Source organism: Sus scrofa, chromosome 3 (assembly GCF_000003025.6).
Source record: "Sus scrofa isolate TJ Tabasco breed Duroc chromosome 3, Sscrofa11.1, whole genome shotgun sequence".
Lineage (NCBI taxonomy): Eukaryota > Metazoa > Chordata > Mammalia > Artiodactyla > Suidae > Sus > Sus scrofa.
In genome coordinates, this window is record NC_010445.4 from 111,351,872 (window position 1) to 111,373,168 (window position 21,297).

Here is a 21,297-nt window from a genome sequence, read left to right on the forward strand (position 1 = left end):
GAGACAAGCAGTCTCTCATGTATAAATGGAATCTAAGAAGAAAAATGAGTGGGAGAGGCACAAAAAATGTTTGAATAAATAATGGACGAAAATTTTTCAAATTTCATGAAAAATATAAATACATAGATCCAAGAATTTCAGTTGAACCCCCCCAAGCATAATAAACATGATGTAAACCACAGCAAAGCGCACTGTAATTGAATTCCTGCAAACTAATTATAAACAGAAACTCTTAAAAGCATCCAGAAGGAAAAATACACATTACATATCAAGGAACAAAGACCAACTGCAGACTTTTTGTCAGGAACAATGCAAGCTGGAAAAAAAGGAAATGAAATCTTTAAGATACTGGAAAAATAAACTGTCAACATAGAATTCTATCTCCTTCAAATATGATGGGAAAATAAAGACAGAAAAACCATAGCCAAGAAAATTTATCACCAGAAACCTACACTACAAATAAATACTGAAGAAAAGGGAGTTCCCATCATGGCTCAGTGGTTAACGAATCCAACTAGGAACCATGAGGTTGGGCGTTTGATCCCTGGCCTCGCTCAGTGGGTTAAGTATCCGGCGTTGCCCTGAGCTGTGGTGTAGGTTGCAGACGTGGCTTGGATCTGGTGTTGCTGTGGCTCTGGCGGAGGCCAGTGGCTACAGCTCCAATTGGACCCCTAGCCGGGGAACCTCCACATGCCATGGGTATGGCCCAAGAAGAAGACAGAAAGACAAAAATATATAGAGAAAAAAAATTCTTTAGGTGGAACAAAAATGATACTAGATGGAAACTCAGCTCCACCCAAAGTAATGAAGAGCCCCAGAAATATTAAATATATCAGTCAATTCAAAGACTTCATCTTTTAAAAGGCAATTGACAGTTTAAATAAAAATAATAGTGTTGTAAGGGTCGCATCATGTAGAAGTAAAATATATGATGATAATAGCCAAAAGGTTAGGGAGGGGAAATGAAAGAATACTACTGTAAATAACATTTGTAAGTCAAGTGGTTTAGTATTGGTTCGGAAATAAGCTGAGTTAAAGTGCTTATTGTAAACCCTAGCTCATCACTTTAAAAAAAAAAAAAGTGGTAGAGTTAATAACACATCCGTAGGAAAAAAATGGAATACAATTAATCTAAAAGAAGCTAGAGCAAGAGAAAAGAAAGAAATGAGTATAGTAATGTTGGGTAGTGATATCGCTATGAAGAAAAATGTTGGGAAGCAATGTTCCATGAATGTTTTCATGCATCTCAGTCATCAGCACTTTCTGAAAGACTCTTGGCACCTGGATTAAAGAATGTTGGAAGGGCAAACAAACCATGCAAGTTAGAGACCTCTGGAGAGATTTATTAGAGACGTCTTCCTTGGATGCATGTATTTACATCCTAGGGGTCGTAAACCTAGCCACCTCTCCTTCTTTCACCTGAGAGGATTTGTTTACATTGCAATGTAAAGGTGGATAAGTCCTAGTCTCTCCCCCATCCCACCCCAGAGGGGAGAAGGAGCAGCAGCTGTGTCAGCGGTCCTGTATAAACTCCAAGACCTCATTTAAAAGTTTCTCCCACCCTGTCACCCCTTGGGGGATTGGGACTTGGAGAACTAATGCAATTATGAGTCATTAAAAGGCTGGCTCTGATCCCCAACCAAGTGTTTCTTGTTAGAATCAAGGAATGACGACTTCGCAAAAACTAAATTAGGAAGGGGATGTCTCACCTGTAAGGTGGGCTGGGCGGGCCTCTCCAAGGAGGTAGCCCTTGAGCAGAGATGTGAATGAAGTGAGCCGTGTACGATCATAACATGCTCAGCTTTACTACCTCTCCCAGTGCCCCACATGTCTTCTTACAATAAGCAAAACTTAGCTAAAGATGGGTCAAGTGTATGACACTACGAAAGGCTGGCCTCTTCTGGATAGAGTATTGTTTGTTCAAGTATTGTAAACTCAAGAGTGGCTGCATCTTCAGACAAGATGGCTTTTCAGGCAAAAACTTGTTGGCTAGGAAAAGATGAGTTAGAAACCAAAATCAGTTAAGGACCATTTCAAGCATAATTCATGTTTCATTTCCTTAAATAACTTATATATAATTTTTTTCAGGCAAATTTAGGGTTAGGAACCACCAAGTGAAGTTTTAGTTGTGAGGCTAAGTTCTTTTTACAGAGGTAGAAAGAGTCCCTAGCTTGGTTTGGGAATTCCTCTCACCCAGGTAAATGTGGCATACACAAATGCTGAGAAGAACAGATAGAGTTGAGGAACGCAGGCAGTCGGAATAATACGTGAGCAGAATGAATTTTAACTCGGTAATAACTCAAGGTACCGTCCCCTGCTATAGGGGCGTACAGTGTGTCAGAAGCTTGCAGACCGAAGAAGAAAAGAATGGCATTTGAAAAGCCAAAAAAGCAGCACCTCCCTTGACTTTTGGCTGGAGCCAGTATCCGTCTGACCTCTTTGGTCCAAAGACGACTCATCTCTGTTTCACCAGGTCATTCCTTCTTTGGTATGAATCACCTTTGAGAATCTGTAACAGGCACATCATTGTCAAGAAGTTAAAAGCAATTGATAAGTTGTTCTGATAACACCTGTCAGTGAAAGAACTCAGAGCACAAAACCCAGGCATTTAAGGAGTTGACAAGTATTATTAAACCTGTTTTGCAAGAGAAGAAGGTGGTTCAAAGAGGGAAGAGCTGTCAAAGGTAATACAATCAGTGGGTGGCTCAGGCCTCCTGCCTCGCACAACCAGGTCTAACCACATGGCCTCTTGTGCTGCGGAAGACTGGGGGGCCAGCTATGAACATTTATCCGTGTCTCCTGTCCAGTTTTGTTTTGTTTTTTTTTTTGGCCATACCCACAGCATGTGGAAGTTCCCAGGCCAGGGCGCAGCTAGAGCTGCAGCAACACGGGATCCTTAACCCACTGTGACCCGCCGGAAATCGAACCTACACTGCCACAGAGACAACACCAGATCCTTAAACAGCTGTGCCACAGCGGGAACTCCTATTGTGGCAGTTTTAGAGCTATGAATTTGTTTTAAATTCAAATATATTTTTGACTGATTTTCTCCCTAAATTTACAGTATTTTTAACTTTTAAAAATGGTAGCAAAGGTGTGTCTCCCAGAACTGCTTCCTCCGTTCCACTGCTCACCTCCCACCCCTTTGAACCCTTTATCTGTCTCTGCCATATTTGGTTTGTTTTTGGTTTTTTTTTTTTTTTTTTTTTTTTTTTTGCTTTTTTTTAGGGCCACACCCACGGCATTTGGAAGTTCCCAGGCTAGGGGTCATATCAGAGCTACAGCTGCCAGCCTATGCCACAGCAACTCGGGATCCCAGTGGCATCTGCAACCTACACTACAGCTCACGGCAATGCCAGATCCTTAACCCACTGATCAAGGCCAGGATCAAACCCACATCCTCATGGATACTAGTCACATTCGTTTCCACTGAGCCACAATGGAAATTTCCATGTTTGGCTTGTATTTGAATTGGGATGACCCACAGTGATGCTTTCATCCAACAGATGGTGTTTTGCGCAGGTCCTTTGCTGAACCTGACCGTAATGTCATGATTTTAATAAAGAAAATTCAATAGGAAAGCCTAATTCAAAGTACATTAGAATCTATAGTTCAGAAATCCATCTGCCTGTTTATAGCTAATGTTCTAGTTGCTCTCCATTTTACTTTCCACTCTCCAGTTCATTCACTTTTCAGAAACAAATAAATCAGTAATAAACTGTCTTGATCTGGGTTCAACAGAGAGGAGAGCAATAAGACAAGGCTTAAGTGCACATCCTCTATGCAGGACTGTAACGCAGGGAGTGAGAGCCAGGGAAAGCAAAGCCTGTACCAAAATGCCTGCTCTGCATCCTGCAGGACAAGTCAGATGACTCTGAAGTAGTAGCAAGTGGCTTCCCATAAAACACAAAGATAGTCTTGTTGCACATTCTTCCATGCGTAAGTATATAAAGTAAAACATGAATTTTTGCTCCCCGCTCCCATCCTTCTCATGGATATTTATTAACGTTTCATTTTCTATGCATTTACATAGCATCTGAGAACATAAATGTGTTTTTTTGTTTTTGGTCTTTTTAGGGCCGCACCTGCAACTTATGGAAGTTCCCAGGCGAGGGGTTGAGTCAGGAATCAGCTATAGCCACAGCTCACAGCAAATGCCAGCTTAACCCACTGAGCGGGGCCAGGGATCAAACCCCCATGTCCTCCTGGATACTAGTTGGGTTCATTCGTTACAGCTGAGCCACAACAGGAACTCCCTCGTGTATCTTTTTCCTTTTAAAAAATATGAATCAGGTCCAGCATTTCCTGATCTTACTCCATGACATGTTTTTTGGTCACCCATGTATTGCTTGCATTGTGTGTGGTTAGGTTCTATCTCATTGTCAGCCCCCTAATTTTGCCCTGTAGGAGGTACACTGGAAAACACTGATTTAACATTTGTTGACTCAATGCACGAATGAAGGAATGAGAGTGTGAGTTCTGGTGACGGTTCTTGCTTACAGGAAAGGCATGCTGCCCATATTGGGGATCTGGTGGGCAAGGTCTTGTAAAGCATAGATTGTAATCACCAGACGTGTGAATAGTCATTCCTGCCTCCACCTTCCCATTTGTCAGTACTTCTGCATCTCTGGAGAAAGAATGGATGCTCTACAGGGGGACGTGGAAAAGAGATGGAGGGAAGGAAAAATCACTTTCCCTCTATCTTTCCGAGTTCCTGGCTGAGAGCCCTGAACTAAAGGCAGATTAACAAGAGAAAAACAAAAGTTTATTAACGTTTATCCCTCAGGGGTATACATGGGAGATGACCCATTTTCCAAGGTGACTTAGAATTCAGGATTAAATAACATCTTCATAGGAAGGGGGAGGGGAGTGGTAGGTCTTTTAGGGGAGAGTAGATGACTTTTAGGAAAGATGAATGGCCCCTTAGAAGAGCAGATGGGAGATATGATAGCCTCTGACCATGTCTGTCTCGGTGTGGTCTTGACTTCTAGTCTCCTCTCCTGGGACAAAAGTTGATGAAACTCCCGGAGAGGGGACAGTTGAGTTCTTTTGGGAGGACCTGTCTTTAGGCAGATAAGGGGAGTTCAGAGAAAGCCTCTCCCTGCATTTGCTGTTTTTCGGTTGCCTATAGCTCAAAATAATCAACATATCAAAGCAGCATATTTTGCAGTGGCATGTCCTAAACTCCTACAGCCATACTTTGGGGTAGCATAGGTTGCTTCCCTTCAGAGAGCAGAGGAGACTCTTAACAAAGATTCATTCAGTCAGAAAATGGGGATAAAATGGTACTTTGGTCCCTGTCCTCACTGCAGGAACAGGCTACAATCGAAGGAGGAAAGAGAAAAGAGTAGGACTGAGATGCAGAAGGAAAAGAAAATAGTAAAATTCCAACGGAGTGAGGAATTTCAGTGATGGCTAAATTAGTACAGTGCTTGTGTTATTATAAGTTGTTTAGAAATGAGTTTAAATCCCAGCCATCTGCTCCCACGTCAAACACATACACGCTGTACCCCCAATTTCACGCCTCCCCCACATACACGTACATCTCAATAATAATCTGGTGATATGTTTTTCATGATTTCCCATAATTGATAATAAAAAAACACACTTAATTCAAACCAATGAATTGTGACCCAAATCTAAGTATAAATATAGTGGAAGTCATAAGTTTCTTTAGTGACAGTCTTACTAATTATTTTGGCCTGTTTTTAGCCACATTGGATATTTTTTCTTTTTAAGGTTGTTATGAATGTTGTTTGTAGCAGCATCAATAAGCCAAGAAATCACATAGTTACTCAATCACACAGATTACTCATTGCCTGTTCATAGCAGAATCCTAAAATGTTTAAGATTTCTGATGCAAATCAAAAATCTCATCATTACTTGTCATTGCTAAATTAAATGACAGGATAATAACATTACATTAAAACCATTTTTCTCTTGATTGAGTACCTTTTTCAGAAGTGAACCTTGTAGATGTATATTTTTTTCATCAGTACTATAAACGCATTTAGAATCCAAGATAAAAATAGAATGGAAAAGGGGAGGAGTAGAGTGGGATGTTTTCAAATTATTGATGAGTCTCTTTTGAATCTCAAATAACCATATTTGACAGTGCACTGCTAGGGAAGGGAGTAGTTTTAGCCCAATTTGTTGAGACTTTTAGAACTGGGTAAAGGGGGTTCACAGGTCAAACCTGGTTTTCACTGACATGATCACACGTTCTTGGCATCAGTTGCACGTCATCCCACTGCAAACAGGCTGTTAGGGACCCGTAGGGGTGAGCATTGTTCTGTTACTCTCATATAATACGATGCTGTTTTCAGGTTGATCTCAGCCTAGGTGGGACATGAGGATGAATTTCTAATCTGCTCAAACAGAGTAGGCTCTCGATAGACCTATCATGAACTTCTCTCTTGACTTTTCTTCCCCGACTAAAGCTTATTCACCTTGGGAGGGGGGGAGACACCTGCCATCTCTCCACTGGCTCCAACTGGCCCTTGATCCACTCTGTGGTCAGCCCACCTGTCCTCATGCCACTGGAGCCCATCTTCTCTACTCACCCCATACCATCCCTCCTTTTCCCTTTTAAAGTCTTCTGTTCTTCAAAATTTGTGTTTCCTCACATCTCCCGCCATTAATGTTACGAAAACCATGTCCCGGAGCAAGTCTTGTACTCCCTTTGCCTCGTTTCATACTGTCCTCATTAGGCAGTAACATAGCAGTAAAAATCTTCACCTCTTGGAGAAGGCAGTGAATGTACAGTATAGATAGAGATTGGGTATGAGTTGACAACAGCTGGATCTGGATAATGGGTATATGGGAGTATGGGAAGCTTACTATTTCTTCTAGTTCTATATCTTTGGAATTTTCTATAGTAAAAAAATTAAACTTAACTCTTTAGAATCCATTTTTTAAAATAGATGCTCTCAGAGTCAAAGCATGAACTAGGCGGTAGACTAGGACTAAAACCTTAATCCTTCCATCTAAATACCTCACTCCCACCCCACCCCCAAAGAAACAAATACGTTTCTTTACTGCCTGGAATTGCAACTTCTCCTAACGTGATTACATGATTACTAGAATCCTGGCATACTTCCTGCTTCTTGTTAAGTGACCAGATAAACCTGTACAGAAACATACTTTAACGTGGTCCCATTTATTAAGACCCACTGTGAATAAAGTTCTGGGCTGGGCATTGGAAAGGTGGAATCTGAGGTTACTTCCCTCCAAGAGTTCCCCAGGATGGAAAACAGAGGCACCCATCAACTACCCTGATGCAGTCCAGACACTAAGAACTGTCATCTGAAGTAGAGCTACAACAGTATGGGTGTGGGGCCGTGGCGGGGAGAGAAATTTTTGTCAAGATGCATTCTCCATTGTGATGCAAACCACTGACTGTTATCTTCAAGGATCATCTTCCCTGCTTCTGCTTGTGCTTCTGGCTGCTAAGGGCAGCGGCTCCATCAGATAACCTTCCCTCTGTCTTCTGAAGAAGTTCAATTGATTGCAGTTACCGATGTGGTTTTTTTGTTTTGTTTTCCCTTCTCCACTTAAATTGCGATAGCCTTACTTCTCGTTTGCCAAAAACTGGAGAAACCATCCATGGACAGAAGTTTTTTATCGGCTTTGGAGGGAAAGGTGCCAACCAGTGTGTCCAGGCTGCCAGGCTTGGAGCCAAGACGTCCATGGTGTGCAAGGTAAGCGAAAAGACAGTAGAGAGGGTTCTAGAGGCAAGACCGTGGGTTTAAGATGAGGCTTTTTTAAACTATTTTAAAGTGAACAATTCAGTGGGATTTAGTACAATTCAGAGTGTTGCACAACCACCATTTCTGTCTAGTTTCAGAACATTTCCGTCACTGCAAAGTAAAACTTCTTACCCATTAAGCAGCTTCTCCCCATTCCCCCCTCCCCTCAGCCCCTGGCAACCACCAGGCTGCCTTCTGTCTCTATGGATTTATCTATTCTGGATATTTCCTATAAATGGAATCATATGATATGTGACATTTTGTGTCTGGCTTCTTTCACTTAACATATTGTTTTCAGGGTTCTTCTACCTTATAGCATGTATCCGTACTTTCTTCCTTTTGTGGCTGGATAATATTCCACTGTATTTACCAGTTTGTTTTATGCATTTATCTGCTGAGAAAGGACTGTTCCACCTTTTGGCTATCGTGAACCGTGCTGCTCCAACAAGTACGTGTACGTGCAGGTTTGAGTATCTGTTTGAGGCTTTGGGAGGTTCTTCACAGGAGGGGGTCATCTTCCTTGTCCTTTATATGTTTCTACCTCACTGAATCCTCTGGGCCGTAGCAGTCCTCAAACAACTTAATGCTGCATTTCCTGAATTTATTCCCTGCATTTAATGGGTTGATAACTGGAGTGTGGGAAGAGAGGTGAATTAGCCTACTGCAGTGGATTTCTGTGGTCCAGTTTCTAAACACCAGCATGAATCATCTTGTTTTCAGCAGGTTTCACTCCTGCAGTATAGCTTTTGGAAACTTGGTTGAATAGCTGATGACTTACTCATCTGTAAGTTATTTCTTCTCATGCTATATCTTGGATCAGAAGGAATCTGGGCCTTCATGAGCTACACATAACTGGTGTTTAGGTATAATTCTGTTTTCAGGTATATAAAGAAATAACATGTAAAATACAGTAACCCTATTTCCAGCCATTCTGCACGAAATATCTGAAAATGAAACAAAACTGGCTGCCAAAAGTTCAACTTTTGTGTCTTTAATGAAATTGTAAGGTGCTAGCATTACTGGTATCACAAGAAAGATAATTTGTTTTAGGAAAGAGAGCCAAGGTCTTCACAGTAGAGAAGAAGAAAAATATGAGAAATTTAAAAGAATGATCTCTCTCCTGTGAGCTGGGTAGATTTTATCAGAATTTCTCTGGAATGTCATCTCCCACTGCATTACAGCACTTCTCTCTCCACAGGAGTCTTTAAATGATGTATAAAGTATACAATTACCACTTCATCTGCTAATGAACTGTACCTTATTTCTAATTGATGATATAATTCTCATTTGGCTATTGGGTCAAAAACATCACATGAAGCACAAGATTCAAATTAAGAAGCTCATTTGCTAAGGTTGAGCTCTTCTTAGATTTAAAATATTAGCAATTAATTATTGGTGACCTAATATGTGCCAAGAATTGTGGGGCTGGGAGAGGGAGCTGATTAAAATATTAGGGCTGACCCACCCTATACTTGATTAGGAATGAGGGTTTGGGGAGCCATCAGATGGTGCCGGCTTAAAGGGGCTTGGGAACTGGAAGCAGGATGGTGTCATTTCCTGGCTGGGAAACCCTGGACAGAGAATGAGTATAGGGATCAGGGTACCAAGGATGGATGCCCTGGGGAGAGGGGAGTTCCCTAGAGCTGAGGATGTGAAAGGAGAGATTGTAGAACCCCCTTCTGGAAGCTTTATAAAAGCTATTCCTGTAGCCATTAAAGTCAAAAACGGATGTCCCCTGGGGCCTTATCCAACTCAAAGATTTTGACATTGGTTTTATTTTAGGTCTTTTGAAGTTGAGGCAAAGAGAGAAATGCAAAATAGAAGTATTTGAATTGTGAAAGTGAACTTGGGACGTGAATCACAAAACCATAGGAGTGGAATTGAGACGGATAGAAGGCAGAGGGCTGTATTTTGGGACGTGTTCCAGTTAGGAGGATATTCAATAAAGGTGCTGTGTGTTTTCTTCCGGTCTGTGTATGATAGTTTATGGGAGCACCTGAACAATTTTGGAAGTTCTTATCTACTCTGCCCCTGAGTTAGTGGTCTCTTGTTTGGCTCTGCAATGAGATATAACCTGGGAGTCTGTACAGAGGATATGAACACATGGCCTCAGCCAAAAACTTTATGGGGTTACTTTGCTTAGATGCCCTGGGACCTTTAGATGTGGATTCATTTAGCCTTAAACAAATTGCATCATATTATTAGACTTCTTTAAAAAGAGAAAGAAAATGTCTTTTATAATAGAAGTTGTTATCCATTAATCATGATTTCATTCAATTAGTATATTTTTATTAAGGAAGTCCGCTAAACTGCCTTATAGCAGTTTTTTTAAGGTGCCAAATTTCAAGTAGAAACCAAAATCACGAAATTATTCAAAATAAAAATGAGCAGATGGAGCAAAAGATAAACAGGTAGACAATTTCCTGTGACTCTCTTAGCAAGATTAACGTGCCTACTACTGCCCGACAACAAGCAAAAATGCAAGCCCTGGCGAAGGCACAGTGTTTGATGGCACACGCACAACATCTTATATTGAGCTAAGGAGAGAGGTTTGTCAGGATATTGTGACAAGGATTTTTTTTTTTTTTTTTTTTTTGTCTTTTTGCCATTTTCTTGGGCCACTCCCACGGCATATGGAGGTTCCCAGGCTAGGGGTCTAATCAGAGCTATAGCCACCGGCCTACGCCACAGCCACAGCAACACGGGATCCGAGCCACGTCTGCAACCTACACCACACCTCACAGCAACGCCAGATCGTTAACCCACTGAGCAAGGCCAGGGATTGAACCTGCAACCTCATGGTTCCCAGTCGGACTCGGTAGCCACTGAGCCACGACGGGAACTCCGACAAGGATTATTAAGTAGAGTCCACCAAGATGCATATGTGAAACATGTAATGAAACATTTCGGAAGTTAAGAGTTGTGTAGTAGATACTCAACTGAGTCATGGGCCAAGGCCATGGTCCAAGGATAATTGGAGATGATATTTTGAGATTAAAAATTCAGGCAGATATAGAAAATGAAAGTCTTCTTGGCAGGGCAAGCAGCCCGTTAGGACACCTTTCGTAGGCTGTTACTGATTTGTTTAAGTATTTCCTCCTCCATTCCACTGAGGCCAAATGCTAGAAAGAAGGATGTTATTTCTAAACAACAAAAATGGGCAGCTCAGGAGGCCCTTGATAAAATAAAGAGCTCAAGATCCCTTGGACCAGCCTGAGCCCGGAGCCCTTGCTTCCATGCAGGTGGAAGGAAGCCACAGCAGGCATGGACCCTAGAGACCCACAGAGCCAGTCAGCAAACCAGGAGGACCTAGAAAGTCTCATGCAAAGACAGACAAGTAGCAAATGATATCATCTATATGTGGAATCTAAAAAATGATACAAATGAACTTATTTACAAAACAGAAACAGACTCACAGACTCTGAAAACAAACTTACAGTTACCAAAGGGGAAATGTGGCAGGGAGGGATGAATTAGGAGTTTGGAGTTAACATACACACTCTCTATAAAATAGGTAACTACCCAACCAACTGTGTAGCAGAGGGAATTTTACTCAGTATTCCGGAGTAACCTCCATGGGAGAAGAATCTGAAAAGAATGGATATGTGTATAAGTGAACCACACCACTGTACACATGAAACACAACATTGTAAATCAACTATACTCCCATATGAAATACAAATTACCTGGTCTTTCCTCCTTCCAATCTAAGATAGTCTAAACTCTAATATAAGCAGTCATCTGCTCTCTATTCAAAATGGCCAGGTATAAAGTTCGGTGACAGTCAGAGCAGTGCCACTCAAAACCTGGACCTCAGGCCAAGCTCCAAACTGTCACGGGTCAGGACAGTACAGAAACTGAGAGTAAGCAATCAAGAACATTTATAGCAATTTTATGAAGTAATTTTATAGCTACAGAATATAGAATGTAATAGTAATAATAAAGTAGGCCTTTATTATTATATGATCCATGCTTTTATGTGTGTGTGTATTTATTTATTTTTGTCTTTTGTCCTTTTAGGGCCGCACCTGCGGCATATGGAGGTTCCCAGGTTAGGGGTCCATTGGAGCTGTAGCCGCCGGCCTACCCCACAGCCACAGCAACACAGGATCCGAGCCGCATCTTCAACCTACACCACAGCTCATGGCAATGCCGGGTCCTTAACCCACTGAGCAAGGCCAGGGATCGAACCTGAAACCTCATGGTTCCTAGGCAGATTCGTTTCTGCTGTGCCATGATGGGAACTCCTGATCGATGTTTTTAATTTACTGTTTTTATATTTTACAAAATTATTAGTCCACAATGGATTGAAAATGAAAAAGAAAAAAAGAAAAAAGCCCAAACCAAAACAAAACCCTGAGCCTTCACCACAGATAGCTTAAAAATTGGTATATTCGAGGGAATTCCATTGTGGCTCAGGGGTTATGAACCCAACTAGTATCCATGAGGACTCGGGTTCAATCCTGGCCTCGCTCAGTGGGTTAAGGATCTTGTGTTGCCATGAGCTGTGGTGTAGGTCACAGACACAGCTCAGATCCCACGTTGCTGTGGCTCTGGTGTAGGCCAGCACCTGCAGCTCAATTCGACCCATAGCCTGGGAACCTCCATATGCCGCGGTTGTGGCAAAGCAGAAAAGGAGAAAAAAGAAAGAAAAGCAAAGCAGTGTATTCGAGTACCCATGTGTTAACTGTCATGGTACCCTTCTGAACTAGATTACTGTGGGACAATCATTACTGATCATGCATTGAGGTTTTAATTTTCAAATATCAAAATTAGTCACCAGCCTTTTCGAGGTAACATATAATGAAGTGAAATCTGTCTCTTCCTGAACTCTGTGGAAAGATGCCTGGCTAAAACTAGTTGGCTGTATTATTGGACTTCTTGGTCATGTGCCCAAACACAGGGCTCCTACAACCCTCACCGAATGAATATGCTTCACACAGGAAGGATGGAAGAAATAACTGGATTACCACAAGCCCACCACCACTCTCAGATAAGCAGGCCTGATAATGGTGATTGTAACTTTTAACTTCGTTATTAAAGGCCACCATCAAGATAAACATCCATCTAGCTAGGATTTAAACAACTAGCCAGGCTAAACAACTAGAATTTTATGCATTTTGCTTTCCTCTTGTGTGATCAAGACACACATGACAAGTTATAAAGTTATGGCATGGGATTTCGTCAAAAAAGCAACTGCTGGCTTTTGTTACATGACAATAAATGCAGCTTAGTCCCCGAAACTTACTGTTCATTACAACCCTCAGGCATTGGAAGGTCACAAAATGTCTTGAATTATGAAGATTAAATTATTTGCAGCTTAGTTTTAGCGTTAATTATATCTTCACGTATTCTGACTTTGACAAGCAGGAACCTGTTTTAATGGATGTGGTTAACTTTTTGTTAGCGGAATATTCAATTTCATGGGACTTGGGACGGGTCCTCTGTTCCACTCACCTCAAGTAGACGTTGACGGGAGGAATTACTAGGTATTTTCTGCCATTCAAGGATCGCAAGCAGCCCGTTCCTCAACCATTTTGAAATATAGACATCTATCGTGACAGCACGAATTGAAGTCACTGCCCTCAGCACTGGTCATGGTCTGGACTGTGGAAGCCGCTGGCTGGCTCCCCCTCCACCGCGGAGGGAGGTCAGAGTGAAGGAAGCCCCCCGTTCCCTTAGCTGGAGCAGGTGCTCTTGCTCCTGATGAGCCGGGCCCTTTTGCTTTCCACCGTCCTAACTCATGGAAAATAGCTGCCTTGTCTAATACACCAGCCACTGGCCACATGTGGCTTATTAAGATTTAAAAGGAATCAAAGTAAAAGTTTAAACTGAGCTCCTCCATCACACTGGCTACACTTCAAGGGTCTGCACTGGGCAGCACAGATATACAGCATTTCATTATTGCAGGACGTTCCATCCGAAAGCACTGCCCTAGAGACTCATTGTAAACAGGGTAGATGTGGGTCCGGGATTTCCTGAAAATCACCTGGGATTCCGGAAGTTGCCTGAGCCCATGTGCCAGTGGTTGGCCACAGTTGCTGGGGGCCAGGTTTCTTTCAACAACCTGACACAGCCAGCCCACTTGAGACCGTGTGGTTTTCCCAGAACCTCTGCCCAAACGTATTTCACTGCGGCAACAAAGAGACTGTGAGAGTGTCTTCAAGAGGGCTGTTAGAAGCCAAACCTTGTTCACAAGCTTTCTGTAGCCATAACTGGAATAGTCTGGGTGCCTGTAAGTCATGTCCCCTTAAGAAGGATAAGCTAGGCCCGAGGAAAATGAACACAGGCAATTATGATGATCAAATAGAACACCTTGAACGCACAGGGCTTGGTGCGGGAGAAGCATAAGCTAAGCTGGAGTGTCCGATGAACTTTTAGGAAGACTAGACTTTAAGGAAGATTGTTTAGGCAAACGATGTATTCAACTGAGTGTTTAATGATGCAGTGTCCATCAGGAATGCTTGCAGAGTTCTGTAAGGGTTACAGTTCTCTTCCAGAAGAGAGAGCCTTAGGCTAATGCTTGAAAAACAGGTGACATTTGATGAGGTAGAGGAGCGAGAAGGAGACTTCAGTTCCCCTAAGCAGAAGGCAAGGAAATAGGAATGGACATACTGTACTCAGCGTTTCAATACAAATGACCGTTTCAACCATGCCTCTATCGACCACGCTGAAAAACAGAGAAATCCAGCTATTTTGCCAGCTATGAATTTCAGAAAGATAGAAGCAAAAGAAGCAAGGGAAAGCAAACCCGGGCCACATCAAAATGAGTCTAGAGTCAGCCAACACAAGCCAAGGACATCTGTCAGGTTTTTCAGTACCTTGTTGCGGGCGTCGGACCCTGAGGGGCCCCTGCCCCCAGCAGATTCTGCAGGTGGCAATTCTCGGCGCCCTCGGAGCTGACGCACAGCGTGGTGCCAAGCAGGACGCCGCTCTCCCTCTTCCCTTCCTCCACACCGGCCGAGCTTTACCGACGCCCTCCCAGCCTTCCCCCTGCAGCCAGTGGAGACCACACATTGTAACCACCTGCGGAGCCCGCCCAGCCCCGCCCGCAGAGGGTCCGATCCAAGGGGTCTGGGCGGTGAACCGGGCATTCTCAGGAGATACCAATGTGCAGCCAGGCTGAGAACTCTTGGTTCCTACCCAGCTGAGGGAATTAGTCCCACCCTACAGCCTGGCTCAGGTGGAACCATTCACAGAAGACTAAAGGATTTTAACTAGGATAATGGCAGAACTGAAAGTCCAGGGGTCCTGATGCCCGGGCACCACTTTGCTCACAGCCCAGATACGTACATGTCAAGTCTCGCGTTACGTGGGTAGGCAAACTGTGATGAGGAAAATAGTGAAAGTCTCCAGAGATACCCGTGGAGGTTCCTTTCTAACAGGACTTACTATTCCAGGGGCCTTGCGTTTGTATGGTTCGCTGTGGTTTTCAAAATACTTTCACTCATCGCTCAGTAACAAGATCTTTGTCCTCAGATCGCCAGGTTTCTGTCCATGCTTCCACACAATAAAATCATAACCCTAGATAGAGGTTTGCTCCCAGTTAGCTATGTTGTTCTAATGAAAGGAATGAGATACATGATCACATTAAACAGCATTAGTTACACCACAGCATTACTGGAGCTGTAAGGTTTTTACTAGAATAATAATAGTAACACAATCTCATTTTTGAAATAGTTTTAACATACCCACCTACTTGCTTCCATGATCAAGTGCTCTTCTGTTGAAGGTAGGCAGCAACAGGAAGAATTGGAAGCCTCGGGAGAACCCGATGGGCAGGAAAGTAATTGATAAGATGGAATCCAAGCAGCAGTAGCCCTGCCCTTCCCCCCAGAGAAGCAGCCTCGGCGGCAGCAGCAGCAATGCTCCCAGGATGGTGATGGTAGCAGCAAAGCATTATTTCACCCTTTAAAAGTTGTAAATGTCCTTTTGCGCATGTTATTTTATTTTATCCTTGCAGCAAGCTGGCTGTGACTTTCAGATAAGAAAACTGAGGCCTAGAGACAGTTAAAGTGGCTTGCCCCATATCACACAGCTGCTGGGAAGGGCCTTCTGACTTCCAAGACACAAATGAAAAAAATATTCCTATTCTTAGGCTTTTTCACTTCTTTTACTTTGCAGTATATCCCTGGGACCAACATGGGAAGTTCATGGAACTAGAGTCGACTTCTTGTAATCTTCAGCAGTGTTGTTACTTTTCCACTTAGGTTTAACAAGGGAGTATCAAAGGCAAGAGCAAAGGATTTCACTCCACTTCTCACATAGAGTTTAGATGGGCAGCCAACAGATTTGCCAGGAAATCACCATTAGAATAAATCAGGAACCATAACCATCACCGAGGGATGTAGCCAATCAGGTAATTCTCTGGGCAAGAAGAAGACAGGCAACTACTGCAGCCTCTAAAATACAATAGCAGGGAGTTCCCGTCGTGGCTCAGTGGTTAATGAATCCGACTAGGAACCATAGGTTGTGGGTTCGATCCCTGGCCTTGCTCAGTGGGTTAAGGATCCAGCGTTGCCGTGAGCTGGGGTATAGTTTGCAGATGCTGCTCAGATCCCACGTTGCTGTGGCTGTGGCATAGGCTGGCAGCTAAAGCTCTGATTAGACCCCTAGCCTGGGAACTTCTATATGCCACGGGGACAGTCCTAGAAATGGCAAAAAGACCAAAAAAAAAAAAAAAAAATGCAATAGCAGCAAACCTGTGGAAGCAGTGACCCTGAGCCTTAATCCCTCTCTCGCATTTTTTTTTTCCTTTTAGAGCTGCTTGTGTGGCGTATGGAGGTTCCCAGGCTAGGGATTGAATCAAAGCTGCAGCTGCTGGCCTACACCACAGCCACAGCAACGCCAGATTCAAGCCACATCTTCGACCTACACCACGGCTCACAGTAACCCTGGATCCTTAACCCACTGAGCAGGCCAGGGATCAAACCCACATCCTCATGGATGCCAATCGGGCTCATTACTGCTGAACCACAACGGAACTCCCTGAATCCCTTTCTAATTAGGCCTCTGTGCACATGGGATTCCATCTGGTGTTGGAGTTGCCTCTCTGTGTCTTATTTTCCCTCCAATATTATCAGTTTCTTGAAGGCAAAACTTCTTCCCCTTTAATAATTCTTCCTAATCCTGGCACTTCCTAATGTTTATAATATCACCCCCATTTATCAAGCCTGCCCTTGACATTCACCTTAAACAGATTTTACCTGTGTAAACCTGACAAGAAAGGGGAGAGAAGTCTCTTTGCTCTAATTTGTACTGGGCCACATGTGCCCAGGGCTGGCCCTTCTTAATCCCTACAAGATTCTTGTAAGGATACTTGCCCAAGTATATAACACTTTGATTACCCATGAGACAGAGTTAAATAATGTTTAAAAAAAAATTTTAAGGTGAGAGAACAAAGGATTTGTTTTCTGGCACGAATCTCTGACCTAAGAAACAAGATGCTTTGACACTTACCTGGTAGATAAATGGCCAGACGACTTCTGGGACAGAAACCTTTAGCAGGTGACCTCCTTCCGCCAGGGGGCTCTCCCCACAGCATTCTTTTGTAGTGGATGCTCTTTGCTGTAGAGATAGAAAGCGTCCTAATAACACATTATGATCTTTTTTGAATTGTTGCCTAATCAACATTTCCACCAGAAAAGGAGCACAGGAAAAAGTGTTCTTTGAGGAAGAAGGTATCAGAGGTGGCATTTAAATGAGGGATCAGCACTCTACAACCTGTGGGGCAAATCTTGGCAACCATGTGTTTTTTATAAATAAAGTTTTATTGCAACACAGCCACACCCATTTGTTTACAGATTGTCTTTGGCGGCTTTCGCACCGCAATAGCAGAGTTGAATAGTTGCAGAAGAGACCCATCTGGCCTGCAGTGTCTGAAACACTACCTCTTTGGCCCTTTACTGAAAAAAAAAAAAAAAAAAAAAAAAAAAACAGCTTTTCTGACTCTTAGGCAATCCAGGAAACTTCCCAGGAAATGTTATTGTCCCTCATTGAGGTTCTTGGCCAAGTAAACCTCTAGGTTTCTTTCCCTTGATATGTCCCGAGAACTTTTGCTGTGGAAGAGCAGAACCCACCAGGAATGCTCAGACCTGGCTGGAGACACTACAGAGCGCTCATCTGCAGGACGGAAGAATAGTCAGGAGTGGCAGGCCTGAAAGCCTGCGGGGCCAAACAGGTGACATAATTGCAAATAGGCCGGTGAGGGCTCTGGTGAACCAGAGAGCAGTGTTTACCTTTGAGACAGGTCCAGCTGGGTCATCTTGTAGGAATGTGGGCCTGGTGTTTACCAGGACCTCTGAGTTTTCAGAACTTCCTGGAAATATGGGTTGTTTTTGTGAAGTCTCCTAACATTTAAAAGGTGACAAGGTGATTAAAATTAAAAATAGAAGGAGGGAGGAATCCACACAAACACCTGCAAATGGATGTTTATAGTAGCTTAACTCACACCTGCCAAAACTTGGAAGCAACCAAGATGTCCCTCCGCGGGTGGATGGAGAGAGAAACCGTGGTACATCCATATCATGGAATATCACTCAACACGGAAAAGAAATGAGTTATCAACCCAAGAAAATGAAAAAAAAAAAAACCATACACCTCAGATGTATATTACTAAGTGCAAGAAACCTACTGTATGATTCCAATTGCATGGCATTCTGGAAAAGACAAAACTGGAGACGGTGCAAAGTTCAGTAGTTTCCTGGGACTGAGGGTAGGGAGGAGTGAACGGGAGAGCAGGGGGACTTTTAGGGCAGGGCAACTACTCTGAATGAAACTGTAATGGTGGATACATGTCTATGCATTTGTCCAGACTCATAGAATGTAGAAGACCAGAGCAAACCCAAATGTACGCCTCAGAGTTTGGGTGATAAAGATGGATCACTATAGAGTCACTGGTTGTGACAAGTGTGCTACCCTAATCGTGTTGTCTATGCATGGAAGAGGAATGGGGATCTGAAGGAAAAACTGAAGTATCAATATCAGAATGGATGCTAGGACACAAAACAAGACAAGGCCACTATACTAAGTTACCCAAGTTAGCTAGGGCTTTTTCAGTCCCCTCCTCTTTGCCCACCTCCCACACAGGGTCAGGGAAGAAGATAAGAAGATTCTGAAACACGAGGCAGGTCATTACAAAGATGCCTTCATTTATAGTGAAGTATAAGCAACTGAGATCCCATCATAAATACTGAGAATTGTTGATGGTGGACCATCTCTGTCTCAGTGAGAATTTCCACATAACAGATCCGTGAGAGGAAAGCTATAGAATGTGTGACAGTCATTAAAGGTTCCACATTGTAGGTGGGCTATAAATGAAACATTAATATATAACAATTCTTTGGGCTGAAATCAAGTCTAGCATCTTACATTAAGAAGGCTAATTAGTTAATGTTTATAAAGTACAGTGTAGATATGCCCTTTTAAAATGCTAAGTATTCTAAAGGCTACATTGTAGCATTTTACTAAATGTAAAAGATCTAACATTCATCATTTCTTTGGTACAGGTTGGCAAAGATTCCTTTGGCAATGATTATATAGAAAACTTAAAGCAGAATGATATTTCTACAGGTAAAATTTTTTCTTTCTTAAAGTTAGTTCTGATAACTTTCTTCTGGAATCTGGTTACAAGAAAAGTTGAACCTGGAATAGAATTATTAGATCCTCCCCTGGTGGCCAGAGAATTTTTACACACAGCTTTGTCTCATCTTGCTTAAATGTCCTTTGTTAATTCTCTCCCATACACTTCTCCAGATGGGAATAAAATGATAGGAGGTTAACAAACCTTCATCTCGTAGAAATGTTTCAAAAGCAGGGAACCAAAGAAATCAGGTGTTGCCTTCACAAAAGATATTTGAAGAAAAGTCACTGAATGTCATAGCCAGAAATGATCTTCAAAGCCATTGAGGCTGATACCATCATTTCACAAAAGAGAAAACTGAAGGCCAGACTGGGTCTGAATTTGTCTAAGAGCACATTGCTAGCTAGAATGCAGGTCTCTGGCTCCCATTCAAGGCTCTTTGCTGCTGCCAAAGGCTGATCGACCTCTCCATTTACACACCAGACCATAATTCTTGATAAGATGCAAAGCTTATGACGGAGTTCCCGTCGTGGCTCAGTGGCTAACAAATCCGACTGGGAACCATGAGGTTGCGGGTTCGATCCCCAGCCTTGCTCAGTGGGTTGAGGATCCAAGCGTTGCCGTGAGCTGTGGTGTAGGTTGCAGACGCGGCTCAGATCCCGCGTTGCTGTGGCTCTGGCGTAGGCTGGTGGCTACAGCTCCGATTCGACCCCTAGCCTGGAACCTCCATATGCCGTGGGTGCGGCCCTAGAAAAGGCAAAAAGACAAAAAAAAAAAAAAAAAAAAAAAGATGCAAAGCTTATGAAAATGAAAATCAAACAAGTTCATTTTACAAGTTTGACTTTTAATCTTTCATCTCAAGTCTGTCATTTCTTTCACCGAAGAAAAGAAATACAGTGGTCTAGAGAAATGCATATGTATACAACTGGGAAGAACTTGAAGGAAGGACTTAAGAGCGGGGGCGGTTTGCTGGGTTGCTACTCACGTAGAGAAAAGGCGCAACTAAGTGTGAAGACTTGTATTTTCCTCATTGTATAGGTGATGGGTATAAATTAGCACCAATTACTTCTTTCTTTTTTATCATCCCAGATGGTTAAAGGTTAAAAAGTTTTTCCAACGATTACTGGTGCAGTGAAATTGTTAACAGAGACTATCCTTGCCAGGCTGTACATACGTGATTGTAATTTTTTTCTTCTTTTAGAATTTACATATCAGACGGAAGATGCTGCGACAGGAACTGCTTCGATAATTGTCAATAATGAAGGTATGTGTTTCACATGTCGGAGTGTCATTTCCAGAACTGGAGCAGAAGCATCCATTTTCACCCGATCCCCATGGATCTCCTACCATACCCACCACTCCAAGGCCCAATGTGTGTTCTTTCCAGTCTAAATATATATGTTTCCCTTTATGCTTCCCAAGTTGATCATTCACATATGAAATTTTTCATCCAATAGTTTTCTCGAAATAATATTTATATCCTGTAGCTTCCCATTACCCTTCATGTGAACCTAGAATTGATATTTTGTCTCTAAAAGCAGCTAAGTAATCATCTGTCATTTCAGATACACTAGGTAAATAAATGTAAATAGATAGGTGCAAAAAAAAAGTTGATGAATCATATTTATAGAATATTTACTGAGCAAATGGCAGCAGCCAATTACTTCTAACTTCTCATTAGTGTTCAATTTTGTCTGCTCTTTAAACACCAATCAAATCTCAAAAGTCTATATATACAGCTCTGTCTGTCACAAGGCCTTGCAATAGTTGAAACATGTCTTTAAAAACAGTAACTTTCCTTTACCCTCAGGTAAAGTTTTCCTAATTTCTGTCAACTCTATTAACTCTAAAAACACTTCATAAGATTTTTTTTTTAATTAGAATTAATATTCAAAAGGACCAAGCAGGGGAGTTCCCATCGTGGCTCAGTGACTAATGAATCTGACTAGGAACCATGAGGTTGCGGGT

The 21,297-nt window shown here is 42.5% G+C and overlaps 1 protein-coding gene and 1 long non-coding RNA gene across 6 annotated transcripts in view; both read left to right on the top strand.

Moving 5' to 3' along the window:
- RBKS (ribokinase) overlaps nucleotides 1–21,297 on the top strand; it is a 97,416-nt gene that overhangs the window by 23,114 nt on the left and 53,005 nt on the right. For all 5 annotated transcript variants that reach the window (XR_002342152.1, XR_002342153.1, XM_021085801.1 and 2 more), the window contains 3 exon segments: nucleotides 7,568–7,700; nucleotides 19,256–19,319; nucleotides 20,531–20,593. Coding sequence is in view for 3 of the 5 variants with exons in the window: in XM_021085801.1 (XP_020941460.1) it covers nucleotides 7,568–7,700; nucleotides 19,256–19,319; nucleotides 20,531–20,593 (260 nt within the window). In the remaining 2 variants the exon portion in view is untranslated.
- LOC110260104 lies at nucleotides 7,707–9,715 on the top strand. The gene is made up of 2 exons (XR_002342964.1): nucleotides 7,707–8,202; nucleotides 9,531–9,715. It is a non-coding gene; the product is annotated as an uncharacterized LOC110260104 (long non-coding RNA).